The 24077-nt window shown below is 41.6% G+C and overlaps 1 protein-coding gene across 7 annotated transcripts in view; it reads left to right on the top strand.

Annotated features, from left to right (window-relative positions):
- The window catches only part of LOC110181801 (dynein regulatory complex protein 8), a 308724-nt gene that overhangs the window by 237413 nt on the left and 47234 nt on the right, over positions 1 to 24077 (top strand). For 4 of the 7 annotated variants that reach the window (XR_015270660.1, XR_015270659.1, XM_086828339.1 and 1 more), the window contains exon 1: positions 23925 to 23993. The exons of 2 other annotated variants lie outside the window; for them this stretch is intronic. Coding sequence is in view for 3 of the 5 variants with exons in the window: in XM_086828339.1 (XP_086684465.1) it covers positions 23930 to 23993 (64 nt within the window). In the remaining 2 variants the exon portion in view is untranslated. Of the gene's footprint in view, positions 1 to 15929; positions 23994 to 24077 lie in introns of those variants that run through there. One more of the 7 variants, XM_086828340.1, reaches the window with a different exon arrangement.

The following is a 24077-nucleotide window of genomic DNA, read 5'->3' as shown; positions in this document are numbered from 1 at the left end:
GATTTATAAAGCTTGCTAATTGCTTTTTGTCATTTGCTAATAATGCATTTTAAATTATTTAAATTATGCATTAAAGTGCGCTGGCAATGCATATGTATGTATTTCTCCCCCCAAGTGTGACACCTCTTTCGGAAAATTCAAAACAGTAGCAATAATCGTACACTTGGAAAATTCCCACTCCTTAGTGTATGCCCCCGGGGGTCTATTGATTTTACATATTAGCAGAAGGTTACAAGATTTCTCGATTCCATTTTCTATGGTGCGGGAAATTGAGTCATATTTGCCACGAGGAGAAACCAAAGCCATGAAGCTGCGATGGATGCATCAAAAATGATGTGGACAAGGCTTTGTATCTGTAGAAGTATCTGTAGCTGTACCTAACATATAGCTGTATCTGTATCTACAGAGAAAGAAACTTAGAAGGAAAACAATCTCAAACTATTATTACAATAATAAGATGCTTGAAACATATAACTTCCAAAGCATATTCTTTAAATATTTACCATTGTTTATATATTTCATACGTTATTCAATGCACAAATTTTAGAATTAAGTTTCTAGACTCATTCTATTTAGTATTTTTTCAACTGTACTTTAAACTATATCTATATCTTCGCATTCAACCGACTATCTGCAGTGCAATCAAAGTATTGTGTGTTTGTTTATTGAATTTGGGTCTCTCTGTTTGTTTATCTAATTTCGGTGTGTAAAATGGAGCTGTCCGGACCTCGAATTGTGGCGATCGACCGGAGCAAATGCCAAATGCCTGACTGTCTGCATAATTGTGTGCTTAACGCGTGCGTTTTCCCTCCGTGCGACAATGCAGGCCAATGCAGTGGAGAAAAACAACGGCGGCTCTATGGAAAAACAAAAACCAAGTCAGTGGGATTCCAAGTCCTCCTCCCAGTGCCTCATATATCGACATATCGTGGTAGGTATCGACTGTGGGCACGAATCATATTATCAGTCTGCCGTCGTCCAAGAACAACAATAACAGACAATCGAGAGTTCCAATGCGAGATGTTTGCATAGACGACGTGTGAAATACTCTCGCGGGTGTAGATAAACTCTGGAAGGGATCGGAATAAATGTATACCCTCAAAGCCATAAATGGTTAAACCCAGATAACATACTATTTAACTGAACACAGTTATCGTAAGGCGATCTAGTGAGGAATTTATATATACATAATTATGATTAAATGGAATGTAAAAGTAAATAGGGAATGGTTAAGAAATCACGTAGAAGTTGGAGTATTATTCTTTAAAGATATTATAAACAAGCCATTTAAGATCCATACTAGTTTTTTCAACTCCTAGTGATGTGTAGAGTATAATTAAAACCATCTGTAGTTGCACTCTGCAACTGATTTCAGAGTATTTTCCACTCCCCCACTTTTGGGCTCTTAAGAGTCGGAAAACAGAGAATCGAAATGAAACTGAAAACAGAAAAACAGAGCAGCCAGAGTGTCGTCTATCATATCGCTTATGCAGTAATGAGTTATGTCCGCGATCTTATCCGTCACACCGCACTGCTCCGAAGGAAAACCCAGTTATGGTCAGGGCAGTCAGCCCTAATGGTGCCACCTATAGGTACTTATAGTTATATATATATATACATATACATATCAATATATATATATATACCTTTGAGGGCGGATCGAGTGGCAGACAGCCGTGCGCCCGTAATCAATGCGTCGTCACATCGGAAAACGAAATCAAAATCGAACGCAGAAGGCGGCTGTCGAATACCATAAAACCCAACAGTTTGTTTAAGTTCACTGTTGTTTATTTATACATAATATCTGACTGTTTTTGTTGGAGCAGAAATGCACACACATCCGTACATATAGCTACATATATATACATATATCTGTAAATATATGAGCATACGTAAATGCATATCGACGGAAATGCGTTTAAACCAAAATTGTAATACTCTTGAAGCGGCCGTGGCAGAGATGAGCGGCTTTAGTCGTGGTTTCAGGAAGTTTGAAAAAAAAAATATTTAAAAATCCATCTTGATTGAAAGTTATCGGGGATAAAACTTTAAGGCAAGCCGGAAATGATCTTTCGTTACAAATAAAATATATGAAAGGGAGGGTAAGTTTATCGAGTTGTGTTAATTAAAGAGTTATTCAAGTTATTAAAAATATTAAAAGGCAATAAAACACATGAAATGTTGAGAGCATAAAAGGAAGTTAATTAACATATTAATAAAACGCGTAGCAAGAGTATTAAGGTATCTCCATGTTTTTCAAAAGGTTTAAAGTCTTAAAGCTTACTGCATTAAAGAGCGAAAAGAATTTAAATAAATTAAATATATCGACAGCATTGAATATTCACATATTACAAGAAAAATATTTATATTATATTTTTTATATACATATATGAAAAATAAAAGGTGCAAAATATTGAACTTAATAGGAACTCTGTTTACGCTTCACTTGGCAATTGCAATTAATTCATTAAAGCAGTTAAACCAATTTCGAGGACTATTTATTCAAGCTGATCACTTGAGTCCTTTTCTTCTTGCAGCTCGCAGGGTAATAATATGAAAATGCCCCAATATTATTCATATGATTTTCCACATTTTCCGCCATATGAGTCACGCTTATCCACTCTCCCTGGCCCACACACACCTTTGTTCCCCATTGCAATTATTGACACACTTTCCAATTGTAGCTCCGGAGATTCAAACAAATATTAACGAAAAAAACTTTCGGGGCCGCAGTTGATACAGTTTCCTCATCCGGAAAAGCGGGAAGGGGCGGTTGCAGAGGGCGGGCGTGGCTCGGGTCAATATGTCACAACTGGTGCACTATCCAGATTCCAACTATTTGTTTATGGGACTGCGAATGAGTGCAAAAATATCGCAAACATCGTTCTGTTCGCCTGCAATTTTCATTTCATTGAAACATAAATATTTAAAAGCTATATTTACACGGCCAACGATTTGTGCCAGTTATTTATTTGGTTCTCGGTGCCGTCTTTTTTTGTTGATTCCTCTGTCCCTGGGTATTTTTTCCGTACCGCCTGATAACAGATGGGCCTGGGATTGGGATTGGCCCGGACCCAGGCCCGGAACTGGCATAACTAGGGTGAGAAAAACGCCGGGCAAACAAATAGTCGTCGTCGTCGTCGTCGTCGTCATCGTCGTCGTCGTCGGGCAACAGCTTGTCAATTATATGAAGACAGAGACAGTTGGACCGACTTCGGTCGGATTTATTGTCATCACATAAAGGTGGAAATATGGTGGAGAAGGTGGAAAGTTGAAGGGAAAATGCCGCGTATCCCAAGTTGACACTTGTTGCGTGCTGCATGGCAGGAAAAACTATTGGCTGCCACCCCCTTCGAATTTTAATGGCATTTCCCTGGAAGACGCCACGCCACCGCAAATTGCGGAAAGTTTTCGCAGCGACCCGGGATTTTATTGTTCCAAAAGGCAGACATCAAAGGCGCCTCACAGCCTGTATCTTTGCGGTGTGCAGAATGGCAAAGACAACAGAGATCAAAGCCGCTGTCTTGGGATGAATCACACGACAAACACTGGCCACAAAGTGACAAAAATGAAGTCAAGACAAAATGCCAGTGCGCAACATTTAAGTGGAAAATGCGCTCAACGAGCTAATGGCCCAACAAACACACACATAGAGGCAGAGCCCACTAAGTAAATATGTGGAATTGTGCATAATAATGCTAATTAGCTGGGAAGTTTAAAAAAAGACGAAGTCAAAGACTCTACTCAACCCCTCTCTAGCTTGTATTTCGTAAAAAAGGGGCGGCACCTGGCACCGAAAACGGAAATAAACAATAAAAGCAAATTTGTGTGACAGAAATTATTTAATAGCTCAATTTTTACGACCCCGGCGGCACTGGCGACAGGAAGAGCGCCACCTGTCGTGGGCTCCCCGTCACTATTGCTGGGGGGAACCCCAAAGGGGTCTTCGAGGTTTACGAACGGTACAAATGAACGTGCTGCGGTTGCAACCAACTGAAGACGCACTGTACCGGGTTCCAGGTGGCATGCAGCACCGTTCTTTGCATTGATTTGGAATCCGTTTTGAAGGAAAATGAAAAATTAAAAATGTATAAGCCGAGTTGAGATATTCCAACTCGTAAAGCTGCTGTTTCCGCCTAAAAGAGAGAGCCAGGGGATGGAGTTGCATTCAAAGAAATTTGGTAGTAAAAATAATATAGAATAGACAAGTCTTTCAGCTTTAATTTTAACTCGAAAAGTTGCCTAGGCTTCAGAGTTTTATCATTTTTCTTACAAGGCTTTCCTACTGAAAAAATATTTCTTAAATATTACTAAGTTTTTTCTTTAAATGTATCCAGCTCAATGGTTTCCCCCTCGGCTTACTTCCGCTTGTCAATTCGGGTTTTTGTGGCTTTCGTGGAGCGGCTGAAAAACCGGGCCTGACATTCATTTTCATAAATGCTCATCGGCATGGAGGTCTCAAGAATTTCACTTTAAAATTAATTTCTTTAAGATTTTTGTTTACAATTAAAGGCAGCCTCTAGGATGCGGGCGGGGAGTTTAAGAAGTTTTGGAAACCGGAAGCATTCCATTAGCTGCCAATTGGTTATGGATGGTAGTATTTAGGAGGGCTTGGCTAGTCTCTTTTTCTTAATCTTGAAGAAATGTGCTGCCTTGTCACTCATATATATTTTTTGTTTACTCGCTAAGTTATCTACAAGCAGCAGCAAATTAAGCGTGTCTTATCGGCAAATTGCAGTTGTCAGTTTGTGGCCAACAAATACCAATCAAGCAGTGCATTGTTTGCATTCTTGCATTTATTTTTCCGCCGACAACTTCTAATTGGTTTCCCCAGCTGCCGGGAAATCTTATCATCGCGGCACTGATTACAATGGATTGAAGTTGCGGCAAATAAAACAAAGATGCCTCAAGTGACTCTATTGACTGAGTTGTTGAGTTATTTGTGACTCTGCTATAAATATCAGTGCCATTCTAGGGGAATTAGATCTGCTAATAAATATTAATATATACCCAAAACAAAAGATAATAAATTAAAAAGTATTTCCTGCCCAAGGGATTTATTTTAAATCCCACAAAATAACAAGAAATTAAATCCGATTGTATTACTCTTTGAATAGTTAAACATTAGCCCGCAGCTTCCGGTCGTTTTTATAAGCACTCGATTTGTTGTGTTTTGAAATTTGTTTGGCAAAGTCAACACATTCGTGGCCCGGTCATAAAACATCACTTAAATGACAGCTACCGAATTACACACACTCTCGAGTTGTGTATGTACAACATAATGTGCCAGCTCAGCACAATTTACAAAGGATATCGATATCCATCCATCCATCCACAAAGCGAATAATGAATGGATTGTTTATCTTGGGCGACTTTTCGATTGCATTTCGATTCACCAGACAGACTTCATTAAGTCGGCGGGCGAGTGCCAGTGCGAGTATCTCACAGCTGAGATCGCTCTAATTGCTCCGCTGACCGCGAAGGCGTTTCACTCGAGGCCTTTTATTTGGTTCATAATTATTATGACAATGTTTCGGGGGCCACTGCCGATACCACCGGCGGTATGCAAACAACACACCCGGCCAAGTCGCCAGCTGGCCAAGAAAAGCAGCCGCAGTTGCATTAGTAATCAAGTCCGAGGCAGTGGCAGACTTCAATAAATTGTATCGACGAGTATAAAGTACACTTGAAGAAAGCGGGTATTATGTAGCAGATGAGATTTCGAAGGAAAATATTTTTTAGAATATATTTGGAAGCTTTTCCTATTCACTTACTGTTCCCTCAAGCAGATACAGATAGTTTTGATAGTTATTTTATGCTTTACTTAGTCTAAGGTCGAAAAAAGATTTATGAATGATACAAGAATTTATATTTTAAAGGGACTTAAAAATAATATATTAAAAAATAAATTAAAAATCTCCTTTAGTTACAATTAATTTTTAAAATATAACTTGTACAAGCCTAAATACTATTTAAAATGGAGGTCACAACTTATCCCAGTATCTTTTAAACCTTCTTGACTTAGTAATATTTCAAATATTTCTACAAGCTTTGGTAAAAGTTTAAATATCAAAATTATTAAAAGAACATAATTGTTTTCAGTGCCCACTATGATTGTGTTTAGTGGGCGTTGTTCCAAGACGGGACCCACCTCAATTGCCGCTGCATGCAATCTGCATCTAAATTGATCGTAATAATTATTGTATCTGTCCGTTGGCCCCGCAGTTGCGTTAAAAGTAGCTCAAGTGGATTTTTTGTGCACCAACAACAATGGGCCGGTTGTTTGGCTCTTCAATTCCATAGAGCTGCGTATTTTGAAAAGTGAAATTTTCATTAACGCAGTGCAGCGGAATCGAACAGTGCAGACACGGTGGCACGTACACACTCATGTGAGTATCTCGCAGATACATTCAATAATTGAAAGCAAATGCTGGAAAATAAATACATTCCGACTTGGTTTTTGATTTCAATTGAATTTGTGTGCCTTTTAAAGTTTGCCTTTCATCTGTGTGTTTATCTCGTTCTGATAATTGCTTACCCCGCCCGAATATTGTGCAAGTTACATTACATGTTCTTGCCTTGGATTGTTTGGACATTCTTGCTGGGGGAATAACTCTAGTCTCTCTATTGATGTGGACAGACTGATGCTGCTTCCAGCGAGTCTGAGGCAATTTCTTAGGAGATTCTCAAGTGTTTTTCCATCTAAATAGGCCTCTGCCCGGTGACCCCATTGTGGCCGCCTGTGAGCCAGTGATTTATGCGAATTATTCGGCAGACTCTCGTAAATTTCCGTATTAAAGCGTAGGGAATCTCTATAAAATATTGGATTTTATATGGATTCAGTTTCAAGTGGATGAGTGAACTCTGGGAAGTGGGTTAGCCAAATCAATTGTGGTTTTTATCTCTAAAGGATGCCCATTAGAATTTAGAATGAATCATGTGACTAGGAAACATTTCTTTACGTTTTACTGCCCGATAAGTACAGTGTGCGTCCAGGAAATGCCCAATAACACGCGTACGTGGCAAACTTCGCATCGGATACGTTTCAATCATCTGATGATGCTGGTCTCGTAACCCGCTGTCATCCCGGCCATATCCATATCCATATCGACAATCTCGATCTAAATCGGCCGCTGTCGAGTGTCTAATCAGGCATTAATCGCTGGCATGCACGGCCGGATTGGCGGGCGGACGGGCGGCGGCTATCAAATGTAACCACATCATCGACGTCGGACAGTCACTTCTAATAATGTGCAACGCGGCGCATAATTGCACGTACTGCATTTTCCTTTGAAGTGCAACAGCAGAAGCTTCCCGAGCAAAGGACACACTGAGGGAAAAAGTGTCAAACTGATGGCTAAGAACTAAGAATTTTGTTAAAAAGATATGCAAGTGATTTGAGATCCTAGAAGAGTTTATCCATCTAAAATTCTTTCAGTACTTCAAGTCCTATTTATTGATTGATTTGTATCTTATTTTCTCAGCGTGCAGAAGACACTTTTGCTAAAGTTTCAGATACATTTCAACGCAGCACTGAGCATAAATTTCTCGAGATCTGGACAAACTAGTTGGTGGCCGATGAAGTTGCCGCTGGTGGCGGAGCTTAAGTTAATTTCCCTGTCCAAGCGGCAAGAGGGCTCTGCCTCCTTTTCCTTTTTCTTCTCTCCGGCTGCTGCTGCTGTTTGTTGTTGTCGCTCCCAATGCGATCGATCGGTGTTCGATACGTGTGGAAATTGCTTTATAATTACCACGACAAACCCCGCTGCAGGAGCAGGAGCAGGAGCAGGAGAGTCGAGCAGGTTGCTTGTTACCGCCAACGAAAAGGAAATTCGCCTGTCGTCCATCGAATTGTATGTCAGTGGACTTGCGTTGAGTGAAAAGCCAGCAGAAGTAGCAACCTGCAGATACAACGACATTGGAGGAATCACTGCAATTTGCAATTGTACAGGTGGAAATTCATTTTGATGGCAAAGTGCGATAATGCCGGGCCATTTATTTACACTGCTCTCCTCCAGCTTCCAGCCCAGATCCTGGTGCGGCCCCCTTGAACTTGCTTCTCCAGCACCTGGCTGCTGGCTGCTGGCTGCTGGCTCATGGCTCCTGGCCACTGGCATTTTGGCATCCTCGGTGACATTGCGGGCTGACTTGGCTTAAAGCCCCAACCGAAAAGTTTAAAGTTCACTGCGGTGGTCAGGGACACATCGACATGGACACGAACAAGCTCAGCGGGTTGGGGATTGGGATGGAGCTGGTTGCCAGAGGAGGAGGACAGCTCTCTCTCTCTTAAGCTTCCAGCTCGGCGCTCCGTGCTCTGTCTACGCGCTGTCAATGTGCTTGGGTTTGATTAATTACAAAAGCGCCGCGCAGCAACAACATGCAACAAGAGCAACAACAACGGCAACGCAACATCAGCTCAACAACGGGGCTGACATTCAGCACGAGGGTTGGTTGTAAAGTAAGCCTGCTGGCCGAGATTTCTGTGCTGTTGCGTTTTTCAGACTCCTTAAGCGACCCCAGGTGATTGCATGTCAGCGGCTCCTATTCCCTCTAGTTCTAGCCCCCCTCCGCCACAGCGCCCCTCCTCGATGATCCCTGCTACCAATGTCGTTTACGCCATTTTACACCGCTTGACAAATAAACTAAGCCAGCAGCAGCGGCATCAGCTTCAGCTCGACTGCGACTTCGGCTGCTCCAAGGTAAGCTGCATTGACATAATTAAATTAATTTACGTGGCAACAACTTGCGCTGTCTAATTGGCAGCGGCAACATATGGCAGCTACATGGCTCCACTTCTATCTCCCCACTTCCACCGCATCGATGGGAATCGCCATTTGCTGGCCTGGCCTGGCCAACTTCTGTCCATATATCACGGCGATACAATTAAAATGTCACTCTCTGTCGCCGCCAATGATGCCGCAGATTAGTTATGCAATTGTGCTCATTCCAAGACGTTTCGTTTCTTTCGCTCTCAGTTCCTACTACCTATTATTGTGACATTTGCAGTGGGTCAATGCATATAAATCATACGCACTGTTGTCACTCTCAAGGCTCAGTTGGCACAACTCCCATCGGAGGAGGAGCCCAAGGGTCGTGTGTGACTTAATTAATTCCAGGGCAAACAGTGCTCAGTGCTCAGTGCTCACAGCTCTCTCGTTGCAAAGTGCACATGTGGCAGTCCACTGAGCTTTTCCACGATTTCCGCCCTAAGCCAGGGCAAGCTACAGGTGCACTGAAGGAAAAGTGATCTTAATCGAGGGGAAAATGTAGGTTTGTAAGGGATGAATATGAGAATACAGAAAGTCAACAACTAAAGGAAAACTTTACGTCTTTATGTACATTTATAATTAAATTATTTCCCCAACTAAAATAAAAGATTGCATTTAAAATACACAATATTTTAGCACTGTGTGCTGCTGTCTCTGTGGATTTTGCAGCATCTACAGTTCGTACTTTCACGTTTAACGTTTGCGGCTAGAAAACTTTTCCCTTTTTTCAACACATTTCTCTCTCTCCCGCGACGACTTTGACATGCGGCCACAGACGCCACCGATGCCGCTGTCATTCGGATTCCGGTGGCAGATGACTCACAAGGGACAGGGGATTTAATTTGCCAGGTAAACACGCTTTTAAGCAACGACACTGCTTCAACTTTATCTCAAATTTAAACAAAATGTGTGATATTACTGAAATTTATATGAACTAATCAAGCCCCAAGCTCTGTCAAGAGATAAATCATTTCTGTGGCAACATCATTTCAAATTTGTGTGAAGAATCCGAAATTTAAATAATCCAATGCGGTGCAAAAACAAGTGCATCAAACACATTTTATAAAATAGCGAATTTAATTAAGAGTTGTCAAACTCTCTGCAAAGAATTCAATACTGAATATGTAGATTGCATATTTAAGCTGATAGAAAATAGAATGTGCAGACATTTTCGATAAATAAGATGCAAATATGCAAAACCAAATATGACAAATTTAACAAAGATCAACATCAAGATGAATTTAAGCAAATAGTGAAAATTTTAGCTACATTTGAGAAACTGTGAAAATAAAGTAATACGGAGGAGGAACTTCTAACTGCACATATTTATTTTTTTAACTAAAGAACAAAATTTTATTTATGGAAAATGGGAAATGCTTTACTCCCTTTACTGAATATGCCACAATATATTGCTGTGTCTTTTTAAAATACACTCGTAATGAGATCATCATACCAGCAAACTTTAAGGCATTCCATGGAAATTCCTATGTAGAGCATAAATTTGTCGTCACAACAACTACAGGCGGCCCAAAGCGGACGGCTGTCAGTCAGTGGTGGCATTAACATTCCCCTGTTTGGGATTTGCATTGCTCACTCGCAGCTTCTTGGCCAAAATAGTCGTGGCTATTTTGGCAACAACAAACAGCAGCCAGATGTGTGTGTTGTTACAAGCGGATTACTCAGGCCTGCGGAGAAAGTACTGCCGCTGGGGAGTGATTAATGCTCGGGGGAGATACGCTACTCGCAAGACGGATGAAAAGCGGTGCTATCTAGAGGCGAAACTTCAATCACCTGACCCAGTTGGTTGCCTGACACCTGACCAATCCGACACCCGAGTTCATCTCGCGTGGATATCGTTTAAATTGCTAGCTGGGCATTAGCATAAATCAAGTCCATCTAGTGGAACCTTGACACTTTAGAGCAGCTTTTGCTAGGAGAACTAATTGAAAATGCCACCAGGCCAAAATAACTAAAAACAAAACTAAAAAGAAATAACGAAATGAAATAGATTGTATTTCGATTGCAAATCAAATTCAGCACGCACAGTCAATCTAAGCCGACAGTCATGCAACATATGCAGGGTACACTGGAAAACAAATGAGCGGTTTATGCGTTTTAGAAAATATAATAGTTTTTGCATAAAGTTTCATTTTGAGTTGAGAAGGGTCTTGTCAGGAAAAGAACTTTATTAATAATTGAATCGTTCTTTTAAAATATATCTTAGAGTCGTATTTATTGCCTCAGTTTATTATCTTTAAATATAGCCATATTTCTTAAACTGTTGGCATATGTGTATCTGCGAGATACATACTCGTAAATACATATTTCAAGTGGCTCGGCGACAGCTGCTTATTATAGATTCCGCAACCGATTATCGACTGGCCCCGAAAAGAAACTGCAAGCTAATAAATCTGCGGGCGCGACTTTTGACGGCTGGCAAGATGGGATGCTGATTCTGATGGCGATGCCGGGGCTGGAGCTGGAGCTGGAGCTGCAGATGAAGTCAATGTCGATGATTATGACGACGATGTCGATCGCCAAAGTCGACATGTGGGTGGCTTTTGACAGGCATTTTGACACTTGCGGCTGCCCTGTCAGCGTTTGGAGTGTTTATGACATGTGGCGCTCTGGGCACCTCTCAGTTCCCTCCTCCATAACTGTGCCCAGCTGCACTTTAATTGCTGCCACTTGGCTGCCGTTGCTGTTGCAACTTTCTTGCCGATAGTTAACTCCCCTGATCGACAATCGTTTGGCCAAATGACCGGCGCACGTTTAGCACATCAGCAGGAGATGAAAGTTCGCTCTGCAGGACTGCGATTGCCATTGCTGTTAGATGGCCAGCACACGCATGCGGTTTAAGCCAGGTCCTCGCTCCTCGCTCCACCTCCCACTCTCACCTGTGCCCGCCCGCCTGCCAAGGCAATTAACAAACGTGGAAAGGCTGGCCGGAATGATAATGACTGCGGTATTATGAATACTTATGGCCATAACTGTAGCTGACGCAGGAGGCCGTAGGGAAAATAAAAACTACTCCGATTTAAAAATGTATAGTATGTAATTGAAAACGATATGGAAAGAATAATGAAAGGCTTTATACACTGTACTTGGAAAAGGTATTAAAGATGGTTAGAATGTATTGGAAAAAATTAGCTACCAAGTTCTGGAGCTTGGTAGGGTGTTCCTGAACCTCTTTCACTACTTAATAATTACTATATTAATTACAAAACAAGATAGGAAACTTACTCAAAGAAGCCAAACTTTATATATCCTTCCAGTTTGTAAATTAATTATGGAATCAAATTGGAAATCGATCATAACTGAGGTTAAGATATTCGCATTCTTTGAATCGATATTTAGCTATATGTTATATGACAATAATATATTACAATACATTTAATACAGAAAGTTATCCTATGTATAGCAAAAGGTATAAAGACTAAAAAAATAAAAATATATATTTACAGAGCATTGAACAAGGATGAAATCCAACTTCAAGAAGTTAAAGTAGGTATTCGAAGGCGATATAAATAGAAAATACAGATAAATGGCAGTATTAGCCGGCCGTTAGTTGGCCAAACTACTTGAAATTGGCCAAGTCAGAGTTAGAGAGCAGCCAGGGAGTATCTGCATCCAAGGCAGGCAGCCAAGTCCGAGTCCGTCCAAATGCTGCTCTGATGGACATTCGGACAGTGGGCCTCTTGAATAACGTGCACAGTTTGAAATTCATTTATCATTTCATTGTGGGAACTGGAGTGCGCTGCTCCAGTCGGATATGTAAATGGTAGCTGGAGAAAAATATCAAATCTCCGGTTGCACGCCGCTGGATATAATCCCAGGCGATTTTTAACCATTTCCTAGGAGTCGCACTTAATTTGGCCTATTAATTTGCCAGCTGGAAGGCCACAAAACTTGCTTTGGATTTCTATGAGAACGAAATGCGTTCGCTTTGGGTAGAAATTAAGCTCCTGCCTTGACCTGAATAGCTGACGAAATGGGCGTTGCATGGCGAGACAATTAAAGATCGTCCTTTTTTTCACTTTCGGCAAAATCATAACTTGGTTGGGATGCAAGATCTCCGGCTGACAGATGCTCCACATGAGGCCACCCACATGAAAGCGAATGCCTGACCCTTTTAATCTTCCAGCCTGCCAGCGATCTTGGTTCAAGGCCTGAACTCCGACACTGCAAGAAATAAACTTGAGAACTGCTCAGGAGATAAAGTTTTCTGATATTTTAAGACTTTTGTGTGGATAAAGTTTTCACTTTTTTCGAACTATAGTAGAGCTTTATTCTATTCCCATTTTCTCTCCGTGTAGTCAGACAGTTTCTTTGCGAATAACTCACATGTTTAGCTCACAGATCGCCAGCGTCTACAACTTCTTTATTGAAAGCACATTGCCAGTAGTATTTCAACGCTTTTGTTCGGTTATCGTTCTGTGGCTTTCTGGCTCTGATCCTCCTTTTGCTCTCCCTCGTTTTTATTTTTTTCGGTCTCTTAAGTAATTTATTGTGTATCGGAAATTTTGAATTTGCATGCAAAAGCCATAATTCTTAATTTACTCATTCCTCAGCTTTTATTATGAATGCTTTGGCTTTGACTGTGGCTTCGACTTCAACTGCGACTCCGGCTTTAACTTTGACTTTGACTGTGGTTCCTTGGCGGCTGCTGCGTGTGACCACAAGGCGGGCCCCCAATTAACTGTCTCCGGACTTTGTGGCGGGCGGAGTCTTGCAGCTGTGTGTACACTGAGAGAATAGATCCCCTATTAACCTATACTTTCCTTTAACATTTATAGTATTCCAAGTAGCAAACTCTTTGTAAAGAAACCCGCTTAAAAACCTTGGATTTTCATTAACAATATTGATGATATCAATAGAAGGTTTTTGCATGAGAATCTTAAAGTCAAATTTTAATTTCAAAGATGAGGCTTCCCAGTAAAATCAACGAAGAATTTAAACAAGTAATTTCTGGAGCCTAACTAGTAAAATGAAGGTGTTGTAAGTATTGTATCCACTTAAAGCCACATAAAACCAATAAGCTTCTATTTTTCCCTGTGTCGAAACTGCACTTGGGGAATGCCTGGGCTGCCTTTTAGCTACGCATCGGATATTGGGTCGTCTGAGATCGACCGGGCTTTATGGCCTCCTTGGATCGCTGCTGCTGCTGCTGCTGCTGGCTCGTTCCTCTCTGAACACTTTCCGTTTTTTTCTTAGTCGGCAATAAAATCAAATTCACACTAATTGCTATGATCAGACACAGTTATAAATTTTTGAGTGGTTATTTGTGCCGCAGCTGCCTGCATTCGCGGGTATTTAAATGATGATCGCCGGCTGCAGCTGGTAAAGGGTTGAGTTCAGCACTATAAAAACCACTCTCTGAGTGCTTTTTGGCAGCCCATTTAACCCGACGCAATTACGGGCAATTTAAACAAATTTAAGAGAATACATTCTCTGCCCCACTCATGGGGAACATCAAGTCGGCGCTTACTTTAGTTATTTAGTACATATGTAGTTCGAGAATACAATTCCAAGTCTCAATTTGCATTGCAATGACTATCAATTGCGCATTGAACTCCGGACAGGAGCTGCTATGGGTACAAATCACCTGATCACCCACAATAAATCAGTTTAATTAAACTACGTATTTAACATTTAAATGAAACACTATTAACACACGACAACGACTGGCGAATAAATAAGCCAATTTGCAAGCCAACTCTCCAGCAATAAAACCCGGCACAAATGTCAAATAAATATCGAACACTTATTGATGCTGGGTTCAGATAGCTATATAAATATATAGTATATCTGGTCAGCTGGATGGGGACGTGGGGCGGCGAATTTTGTTTGACATTAGAAACTGTCACTTTTATGAAAGCCAAAGTGAATTTATGCCCCGGCCAAAAAGTCCGCTTAATCGGATGGATTTGAATAAAAATCTATTGGAGCGCGGCTATTTGTAGCTCGATGCCAATAACATGATAAATGCTTGTACGTAATTTGTTACCTCATCGCCGCCGCTGTCGCCCCAGAAGGGGCAGTCCAAAAATTTTATGTTAATTTAAACAAAACTAGATGTCGATATTGTTTAATTGACCAAAAGGCAAAAGCACAGCAGCCAGTCAGGCAGTCAGCCATTCAGCCGAAACAGCCAAGATGAAGACGATTTTAATTAGCATATTATGAGAATCAACACAAATGCTTAGCTCAGGTCGCTGGAAACAGGAGATCTGGCTGGGCAGATAAGGCTGCAAATTTATGATAGGACAGCCAAAGCGATACGAAATGGCAATACCAACACACAATTAAATTAGAAAAAAGAGTGATGGCCAAGGTGATTATTATAACGAATACTGATTGCTCTGACTCGAGTTTTGCTAAGGAAATTGTTACAGAAAAAAACTGAAATAACTTTATAAAATATTATAATATATAAGTCTGGGAAGGCCTTTTTCAAAATCCCATCAGATACATCAAAGATCAAAGAAAATAATTCCATAGTTCCCCCACAAAAACTATATTAAATACATTAACAATTTATACCTCACAAGGAAAGGGTACATATCCTTAGACTTCTATTTAAACATCTTCCAATTCATTCATTTACACAAAAGACTGATGAACAATTTTGGCGAGGGCGTCTGAGGCAAAGTCTCAGATTCCGTCCGTGGAGTATCCATAAATTACGTGAAGCAAGTCAATGAAATGCCATGAAAAATGCGTGGCCCAGTGTCGTGTCTGATTTGATCTTTTCCATGTTTTTTCTGAGACACAACAAATTGTTTTATCAAAATTATGGGAAAATGCTAATTAGGCAAATAAATTTGGCATCAAAATTAATAAACAACAATTTAGAGTTGGGCAAAATGAATACCGAATGGCTCCTCCGGTCGCACACTGATTATATTTCACACTCAACTGGGCTGGGCGAGTGTAAACACAACTTGTCCAAACAACTTCGTCTTAATTGGGACCTTTGATTCGCACCGCCAGCAGCCACTTTTGCAGTTATTTCTATCTATGCAAAAAATATAAAAAATAAATAAAATAATACTAGAGAGAAAGATGGGCTAAGATTGACTGATTCTGCATTTCGTATTCGGCTTTAATTAAGACATCAAAATGGTGCTTTCGACGGCCAGAGACACAGGTCCCGCAGGCCCACTGACAAGTTGAGAAATCCGTCAAAACATCACGTTTTCTGTGTCCACGATTGCGCATAAACAATGCCCAAATGCCCCCAGTTAACAGTAGTTTTCGCTTAATTAATTTCGAAATAAAAGTCGAAAGGGAAAAATCAAAACTTAAACTCTACAAATCATGGTTTAATGTGCCCACAAAAGACCAACAGAGACAGAGACAACCAAAGTGGCAAGTGGCAGCCGGAGAAAAGCGGCCATAATTAACTTGTCAGGTTCCAAGCCAAAAGCCTATCTGGGAATACAGTTAATATTAATGAGAATCTCGGGCTAATGCTGTCGATCACAGCCGAGTTTTTCCCATAAGATCACTGGATTCTATTTTTAAAGGTTCCATTATGGGGCGTAAACCCAATCATTGATATTTCATGTAGCTTCCTACTTTGTAGGCCCGCGATATGGTGTTCATTTAGTGTCGAGGCTTTTAGCAAATTTGTTTTAATCTTGTTGCGGGCTTCTCTCGGGCGACGAGCCCCATCAATTGCCTCTCCAATCTGCCAATTAAGCAGCATCATGGCTCCATCTGCATCTCCCTCCACGAGCCACGACGAGAGTCAACTAACCGATCAGCTGGCATCATAATTAGCCAAATCTCGCGGTCGTAATGGATAGCGCCAAGTCGACATATTCGAGAACCGAGAACTGGGAACTGAGAACTGAGAACTGCGACTTTTATTGGCCAGCACCGTCACCGGACGGATTGCAGTCTGTCCCCTTGAAGCACCATGCCTCTGCCATTTGTTTTTATTGCTTATCAGCAATTGCTGCCACCGTCCGACTCCGGATTCCCTTCTTCCGCCGGCGAAGCGTAACATTGTCGTCGCTGTCATCGGCAACATGGTTGTGCCAAGCTCTCCCCGCAGTTCAAGCCCTCGACTGGAGCTGTGGAACGCACGCGGAGCGTCAGTTCGTTAGCTCCTCAGTCAAACAACAACAGTGGAAAAGAGTCAGGAAACACTAAGGAAAATGTTTGGGAAATATATAAGCTATTAATGAAAACTTTGTTGTTTAAGCTAACATAAGATTTATCAATAAGTAAACATGTTGTCTACAGAAAAGAGCAAGAGAAATATGTTTATCTATTTAACATTGCCATCTTTGAATACTCTTATACATATTCTTTATCTTGGTAAAACCAATCATCTAATTTCTCTCAGTGCACTAACATGGAGCTGAGCGCCGGAGCCACCAAGCTACGTCATGTTTGTATGATTATGCCCGGAAGCACTAATTACCTTATTTACACTTTTATAACTTGGCAGCGGTGCGCATGCGCAGATCGGGGATTGGGGATTGCGGATCGGAGATCCGAGAAGATCGCTGGCAGAGATCACTCCAAACAGAACAGTTGTTTATGTCTTGTGGAAGCTGTTGCTGTGGCCACTCACTTGGCTTCTAGCGGATGTTGGCTCAGACAAGTGAAAACTCGGGCCGGGCAATATTTCAGCAATTAAAGTACGGCGTAGCACGAGGCCAAAATAAAACAGCACAAAAAAATAACAACAAAAACTAAAAGCGAAAATCTCAATCAAGTCCTGCAGTTGTGGAGCAAACAATCAATTGGCTTGCCACAAAGTCAGCCAAGTGGTTTGGTGGCAGCCTCCGGGCACAAGCCACTCACTCGATACCTCCCTGGATATACCTCGATACCTCTGATAAAGCCGTTTTTTGGGTGCAGCCCGGTGCAACTTGGCCGCAAGTTGCAGCTACCGATTGCCGGTGATTAAGTCATGAATCAGCTGGCTTAGCAACGCTGGGCTCAAACTCTAACTATGACTCTTTTCTGCTATTATTTCGCGATTTGCCGATTTCTCGATTTCTCGATTTTTTTTAGTATTTTCGGTGGGCGTCAGCCTCGCAGCTAAAGGCAGCTTTTGGGCCGAGTGATTGTCATGCTATGGCAAAATCAATTTTCCAGCAGGTTTTCCCCTGCAATTGCTGCGAGTGTGTGCTCTCTGCATTGGGATTTTCATTTGACTCTGGCAATGAAGTGTTCATAAATTTGCAGCGAAAGCTGACAATGAAAATTAACATGTCGAATGAATACGATTTTGTGGAGGCACTAAGATACTTACCTACTCAAAGGAAAAATTTCCATCGGCTAATAAATATTTGAGAAGCTATAAACCAGCAAAGAGACTATGAAACTGAAGCCTGACTGGATTATTTTATTTTAATTAATATTTTATCTGAGAAGAGCTAGCTACTTTGCTATAAGGCCATTATTTGTATTCGCTAACTCTATATGTAACTCTATACAGAAGAGAATTAAGCAATGACGAATAAGAATAATCGGTGGAGGTAGATGCTAAGGAAGGAATACTCCTCGGCTTCTAATAGTTAGTTCCCTTTCTCGTACATTAATTTAGATTCTGTATATCTCCAATCTTAAAAATTAAGTTAAAGGAATATCCAAACCTATACTTTTACAAAGCTTTAATTAGCTGAAGTGCAAGGATTTCCTCTTCAAAAGGGGAACCACATTTTTAGAGGGTCTTTTCATGCTCTGAAGGGAAAGTCTCAAGTCTCAATTGGTGCTTCCCTTGATGACCACTGTGAAATCGCAGCTGGCCCAAAAGTCAGGTGCGCAATGGCAATCACAGGTCGTCGCGGCATTCCTGAGCGTCCCTGTTCCCAGCAGCCGCAATGGTTACAACTTGTTTCTTCTGCGGTCTTTTTGGAGATTTTTGTTGTTTCTGTTTTTCAATTATTAGCAACGCCTAACGAATGCCAATTTCGCGGATCGCTTTCGGTTTCTTCGATTTCTGTTTGCATAAAATCATTTTTACCACAAGGCACGGAAGTGCATGCGGTTGCCGAGCCAACAATTTGGGCCACTCGAAATCCGTTCTAAATTCGAGAGAATACCCGCCGCCGTACCTTTATTGTTTGCTCTTTCGACGGGGGTCAACAAGTTAATCATATTGTGTGGCATGATCATAATAGAATTCTTATTTGCGGGCTGCCGTTTTGCTGGGTTTTTATATATATTTATTTTTTATTTTTGCGGCGCACGCGTTTGGGCCTTAATAAGACAACGGCTGCTGCTGCTGCTGCTGGCACGGAAATTGACGTTTAGAACGAACTTCGGGGCTTGAGTTGGCCAGATGTCTGGCCTTTTTGGGCCAAGAAGTAAGTGCGCTTTAGCCTCTGGCGCTCAAATTGGCAAATTAAGTCATACGCCCGCCCGGCCAGCTCTGCAATTTATCTACCGAACCGTATTTTTTGGCTGCAGTTTCTCATTCTCATTGAGTCCGGGTATTATTATTTTGCAATAATTATTGATTTATTGTCTTGTTTGCCGTCCGTCGGTCAAATCAAAGCGCCGCCACGGCCATTATCATGTGCATGCGAAAACTTGGAACAGTTCTTGGTCGCAGCTCGAGTTCCCAGGCCTAGACCAACGGTCTGGGCTGACTGAAAATCATTAGTAAACGTGGCTAATGATGGGCCGGTCGGCCGGCCTGCGACTTGGTAATTGGAAAGGCACGCACATTAGGGCGTAGTCGATTTTTACGGCTAGAAAGTGAGGCAATTAACCCAAGGGGGCATAGGGATACGACGAACTGAAGAATCAGAGCTGGGATTTAAGACCTTTACCTTTCCCTTTTGGCGGCTACCAGGCGTGCTCAACGTATTAATATTTCACGCCCTTCAATCGCGGCCTAACTAGTGCAGAATCTGGCCGAAAGGTGAATGAAAGGTGTCTGGCCGATATGGCCAAATCGGAACTCAGTCAGGCTAATGGAAATTCATAAGTCATGCGGCGGCCTAATGGCTTCATTCGATTTTATACGGAGTCATTATTTGTAGTAAATTCTCGATAATTTCTAATTTGCATATCGTATAAGTCTAAGGCTACACGGAGAAAAAGGTGCAGACTTTATAACTTTATTAAGTGAAGGGTAAATGCATATTGTAATATAGTTCGGATATAAAAAAAAACTACTTTTAATAACTTAAGTTTCATTTAAAAACTTATTGAATTTAATGCTTATTATTTTCTCTGCAGCTAAACTAGTTTCCTACTCCTTATGGATCATGGTAATTTTTTCTCATTGCCCCTTCCTCTGATATAAATAAATGAAATTGAAAAATATGTGTAACGCCTTATTATATAAAATGTGCTACACATTTGTTAGGCCATTCGGTGGAAACAATTTCCATTTCCTGACTCGACTCCACTTCGATTCGATGCGAGCCTTCTCCTGGGTTGGGGACGCGGGACAATTGCTGGCTGCTTTCTTGCTGTTCACGTTTGTGGCATGAATAAACCCACTTATCTAATTGCGATTCCGGGAAACTGGTTTTCCTTGATACATTTTTCTCAACTCATTAGAACTCAATCATAACTCGGGACTCCGGACTCTCGGACTCTGGCAAAACTCGGCTCGACTCCGACTCGTTTTTGCCTTGGTGCAGCAATAGGCAAATGTAATCGCTGCTACATATTTTTCAGCCGACGCGCGCAATTGTTGCCGTGAGCAATTTTTTATGGCCAGCCAACGAGGCAGCAGCAACAACACCACCAAGTCGGGAACGGCAACAAGAAATATAAAAAAAGACTCTGGTGGGGAGGGAAAAAAAGAGCAAAACACGCCGGACGTGTTCCATAAACAACACTTTGATTACGACAACGCGGGCGCACAAACGCAAATCGATGTTTTCATATGGAAATTGAATCAAAGTCAAGTCCCGAGCTCCGAGTATCCCAGAATATGGAGCACGGCAGCAACTAGCAACATGTGTACTCCGATCGGGGGTCTACAATTGAAGTCATGCACTGGAAATAATATTCTTAGCAAATTTATAGATGAAAGCGGAAATTTATCCAATAGAGAAATTTATGGTAAGACAAGAAAGGAAGCTATCGAAATTTCTATAACCTTGCAGTGAAAATCCATCATAATTCAGACAAAAATTGATTTATTAAAATTCGAAAAGGTTAATAAATCTGCTTTAAACTTTTAAAAATTCAAATTTTTGACAATTTTTGACAATTTTAAACAATTTTTGACAATTTTATCAATTAAAAAGAATGGGATCTTTTCGAACCTGGCTAGATCAACTCCCCTGTTGATGCTGACCAAGAATATTTATGATTTATAGGGCCGAAAATAACTCCTTTACTTTCAAATTCAAATACTAAATAAATAAGTATCTTTAAGATGCCATGCACAGTATCTTTCAGATACTCTTGGTAAAAAGTTACTTAAGAAGAATGAAAAATTAGTGTAGCACTTTTCTCTGTGTACCCACAGATCGGTTGGGGCTTGGAGCTCAGAGCCAGCCCAATTGGCCTTGATGTGAACTGAGAGTCGAGAGTCGAGAGTCGAGAGCTGGGAGCTGGAAGCTGGGAGCGGACCATGGCGTCAGCGCTTTTGTGGCCAGAAAAGTTGGCTTTTGCCAGTAGCCAAGTCTTCTCGGATGCAGAGCAAAAGGGGGATCCGGCGGACCCTGGGCTGGTCTTTTGTGGTTTTAGCTATGATTATTAATCAATTCTTTCATATCACTTCGCCTGAATTGAATTCTTTTTACGAATCGTTTAAAAGTATGTGAATACAAAGGTAGCTGAGGCTGCGGCCGCGGCTGTCTGGCAGCCTTTTTACTCTAATTAATTCAACAAAAGTTTCTGGGCCGCCTTTTGTCCGGCGTTTTCCGCTTACTGGCCCTGCTGCTGCTGCTGTTGCTGTGAAAGGTAGCGTTCATTATTCGGATGTTTATGTTTATTAAATTCCATTTAATTACTCCAGTCTACATACGCACGCATTGTAACGCAATTTCAATTGGTTATTAAATGCAAAAAAAATCGAGGAAAAAAGAAATCATAATAATAATTGTTTATTAATGGAAAATAGCCTTTTCGATTGGCATCTGGAAAAGGGCAATCGATTCGAGTGGATGTGACCTCAATATACATATGTGATTGCCCATGGCGCAAGTGAATGGTTTAAGAATTGCTCAAGTCGGATCGTTGAACTAAAAGGGAAATAAATTAGCATTGGGCGGAAATAAAACGATATTTTAGAGATAAACATATGCTATTTGCCAAGCTAAATGTTCATAAATCGTATTATTGCAATCGATAATTCATGAAATGATTAAATTTGATTAACCAAATCGATTTCAAGGCTGAGCACTCGATATTCATTACTATGCGATATTTTTCGATATCACATTCGATTTCTCTTCCTGCTATATATACATCCCTCTACCGATTTAATTGCTATCGTAAATCTTGTTGCTATTTGCATAGCATTTATTCCGCTGGAGCCTAGTAAATTCGCGGACAGGAAGCACTTCCCATGTCCAAGTCCCCGACCTGTCTGCCACAGGTGTCGAAATTGACAGATGAGCTGAACGCAGGGCACTAACCGGAACTCGGGTAGCGAGATTGCAACGGGCGTGGCTGGTTCTATAAAAGAAAAAATCATCCCGGACCCCATAGTGAAGATGCTGAAACCCAATCCCGCAGAGGAGCGGCGGAGTCAGCGCGACTTCAATTTAAATTTTAATCGCATGCCTAATAGACAAACCTGGGGTAAATGTCAGAATAAAGAGACTAAGAGCCGACTTAAATCATGCCAACATTTACAAAGTACTTTGCAACAGCTCCGACTCCGTCTCCGACTCCATCTCTGTCCTGGCCCAGGAAGGGGCTCATACGAGTGTCTGCGAGTCACGGCCACGTCGTCAGATATGGCCACAATACAGTATGGCTATGGCAGAATGGTGTGGTATGTAAGTTGAAGATGGGCCAAGACAAACTTCCGATCACGTTGTAAGTCAGCAGCGAAATTGCAACAGACTGCGATGGGCAAAGGGTCTCTGGTCTCTGGTCTGTGAGCCTGAGACTCTAAGCGGCCAGAGAGAGAGAAAAACATAATGGAGGCAAATGCATCAAAATGGTTAATTGGATCTGGAACAGCAAATGACGAACACTTTTAGTGTTTATGGCAGTAGCCCAGGCCCAGGCCCAAGTCGGGTTCAGGTCTACACAAGGAGAAAACTGGGTACTTTCAAATATCCTTACATTTTAACCCTTCATTATGAACCCCTTAAAGTTTTATAAATCCAAGAAATTATTAAATAATAAAGGAATACATATTTTTTTAACCTTCTAATCTCTATAAATTTCCATAAGAAGGCAAGACAATTTCAAGTTGAGATACCAACTGACCCAAGTATATTAAAGTGCAGATTCAGATTCAGTTTTAGGTCCAGATTCAGGGATGAGACTGCCAAGGAAGATTGCGGCAGATAGGCTGCAGCGAATACGTGGCTCCGATCCGATGGTGCTGATGGGTGGACGACGACGACGACGACGCAGTAACTGGAGGCGGGGGCCTTGAATCGCATCTAGGAGATGCGGCAGCATCTCAACTCCGCTCATCTCAAGTGGCAAGCGTGTTGTACACGACACGCATTAGCGTGAATGAAGCAGTTCTCGTCTCGTACTGGGCTTTGCCATTTTTTAATCGAATCCAAAGCGTTGAGAGCCAGCCGGAGCCTGGCCAACTTCTGCGTCTCAGATGGCCAGACAAATGTGAGGGAAAATTAATGGCAAGCGCTGCAGTAATTTCCATTAAAGTGGGCCCAGCTCCGAAAATGCACTTGTTGCTGCTGGCTGAGAGCAGCGCCAAGTAAGGCGGCGAGGACTTCCGTGTTCCATACCGAGCCAGGCGAAATGGTAATGGGCCAATATGATGGCCTCCATGAGCTGCCTAATGGGCCGCTGCTCTATGATGGCTTAGCCAAAGACGAGGCCCACCTCGCCTTGTGTGGATTTGGATCTGGTCGATCCAAAATGAAATCGGCCATAAGAAGTACATAAAAACGTTAAGCAGGAATAGTGTTAGTAGTAGTGCCTGCTGCATTCCTTCCCCTCGTTCATATATCATATAGTATATCGCCCCTGGCAACAAAGTTTGTTTTTTTTTTACGGTCCCATATTGATTTAATTCCATGCCCACCCATGACTTGGCTCACTTGCCAGGGAGAGCTCGAGTGCCTAACATGGATTCCGATTGTAAGTCGCCTATAAATATCTATTAATTGTTGTTTAAGTAAATATAAAACAAACCTAAAGTGAGGCACAAACTTTAAATACTAC

The sequence above is a fragment of the Drosophila serrata genome, unplaced genomic scaffold, assembly GCF_035046125.1.
Source record: "Drosophila serrata isolate PLE 108 unplaced genomic scaffold, ASM3504612v1 contig_184, whole genome shotgun sequence".
NCBI lineage: Eukaryota > Metazoa > Arthropoda > Insecta > Diptera > Drosophilidae > Drosophila > Drosophila serrata.
Note: the sequence above shows the minus strand (reverse complement) of the source record. Positions and strands in the feature narration are given on the sequence as shown.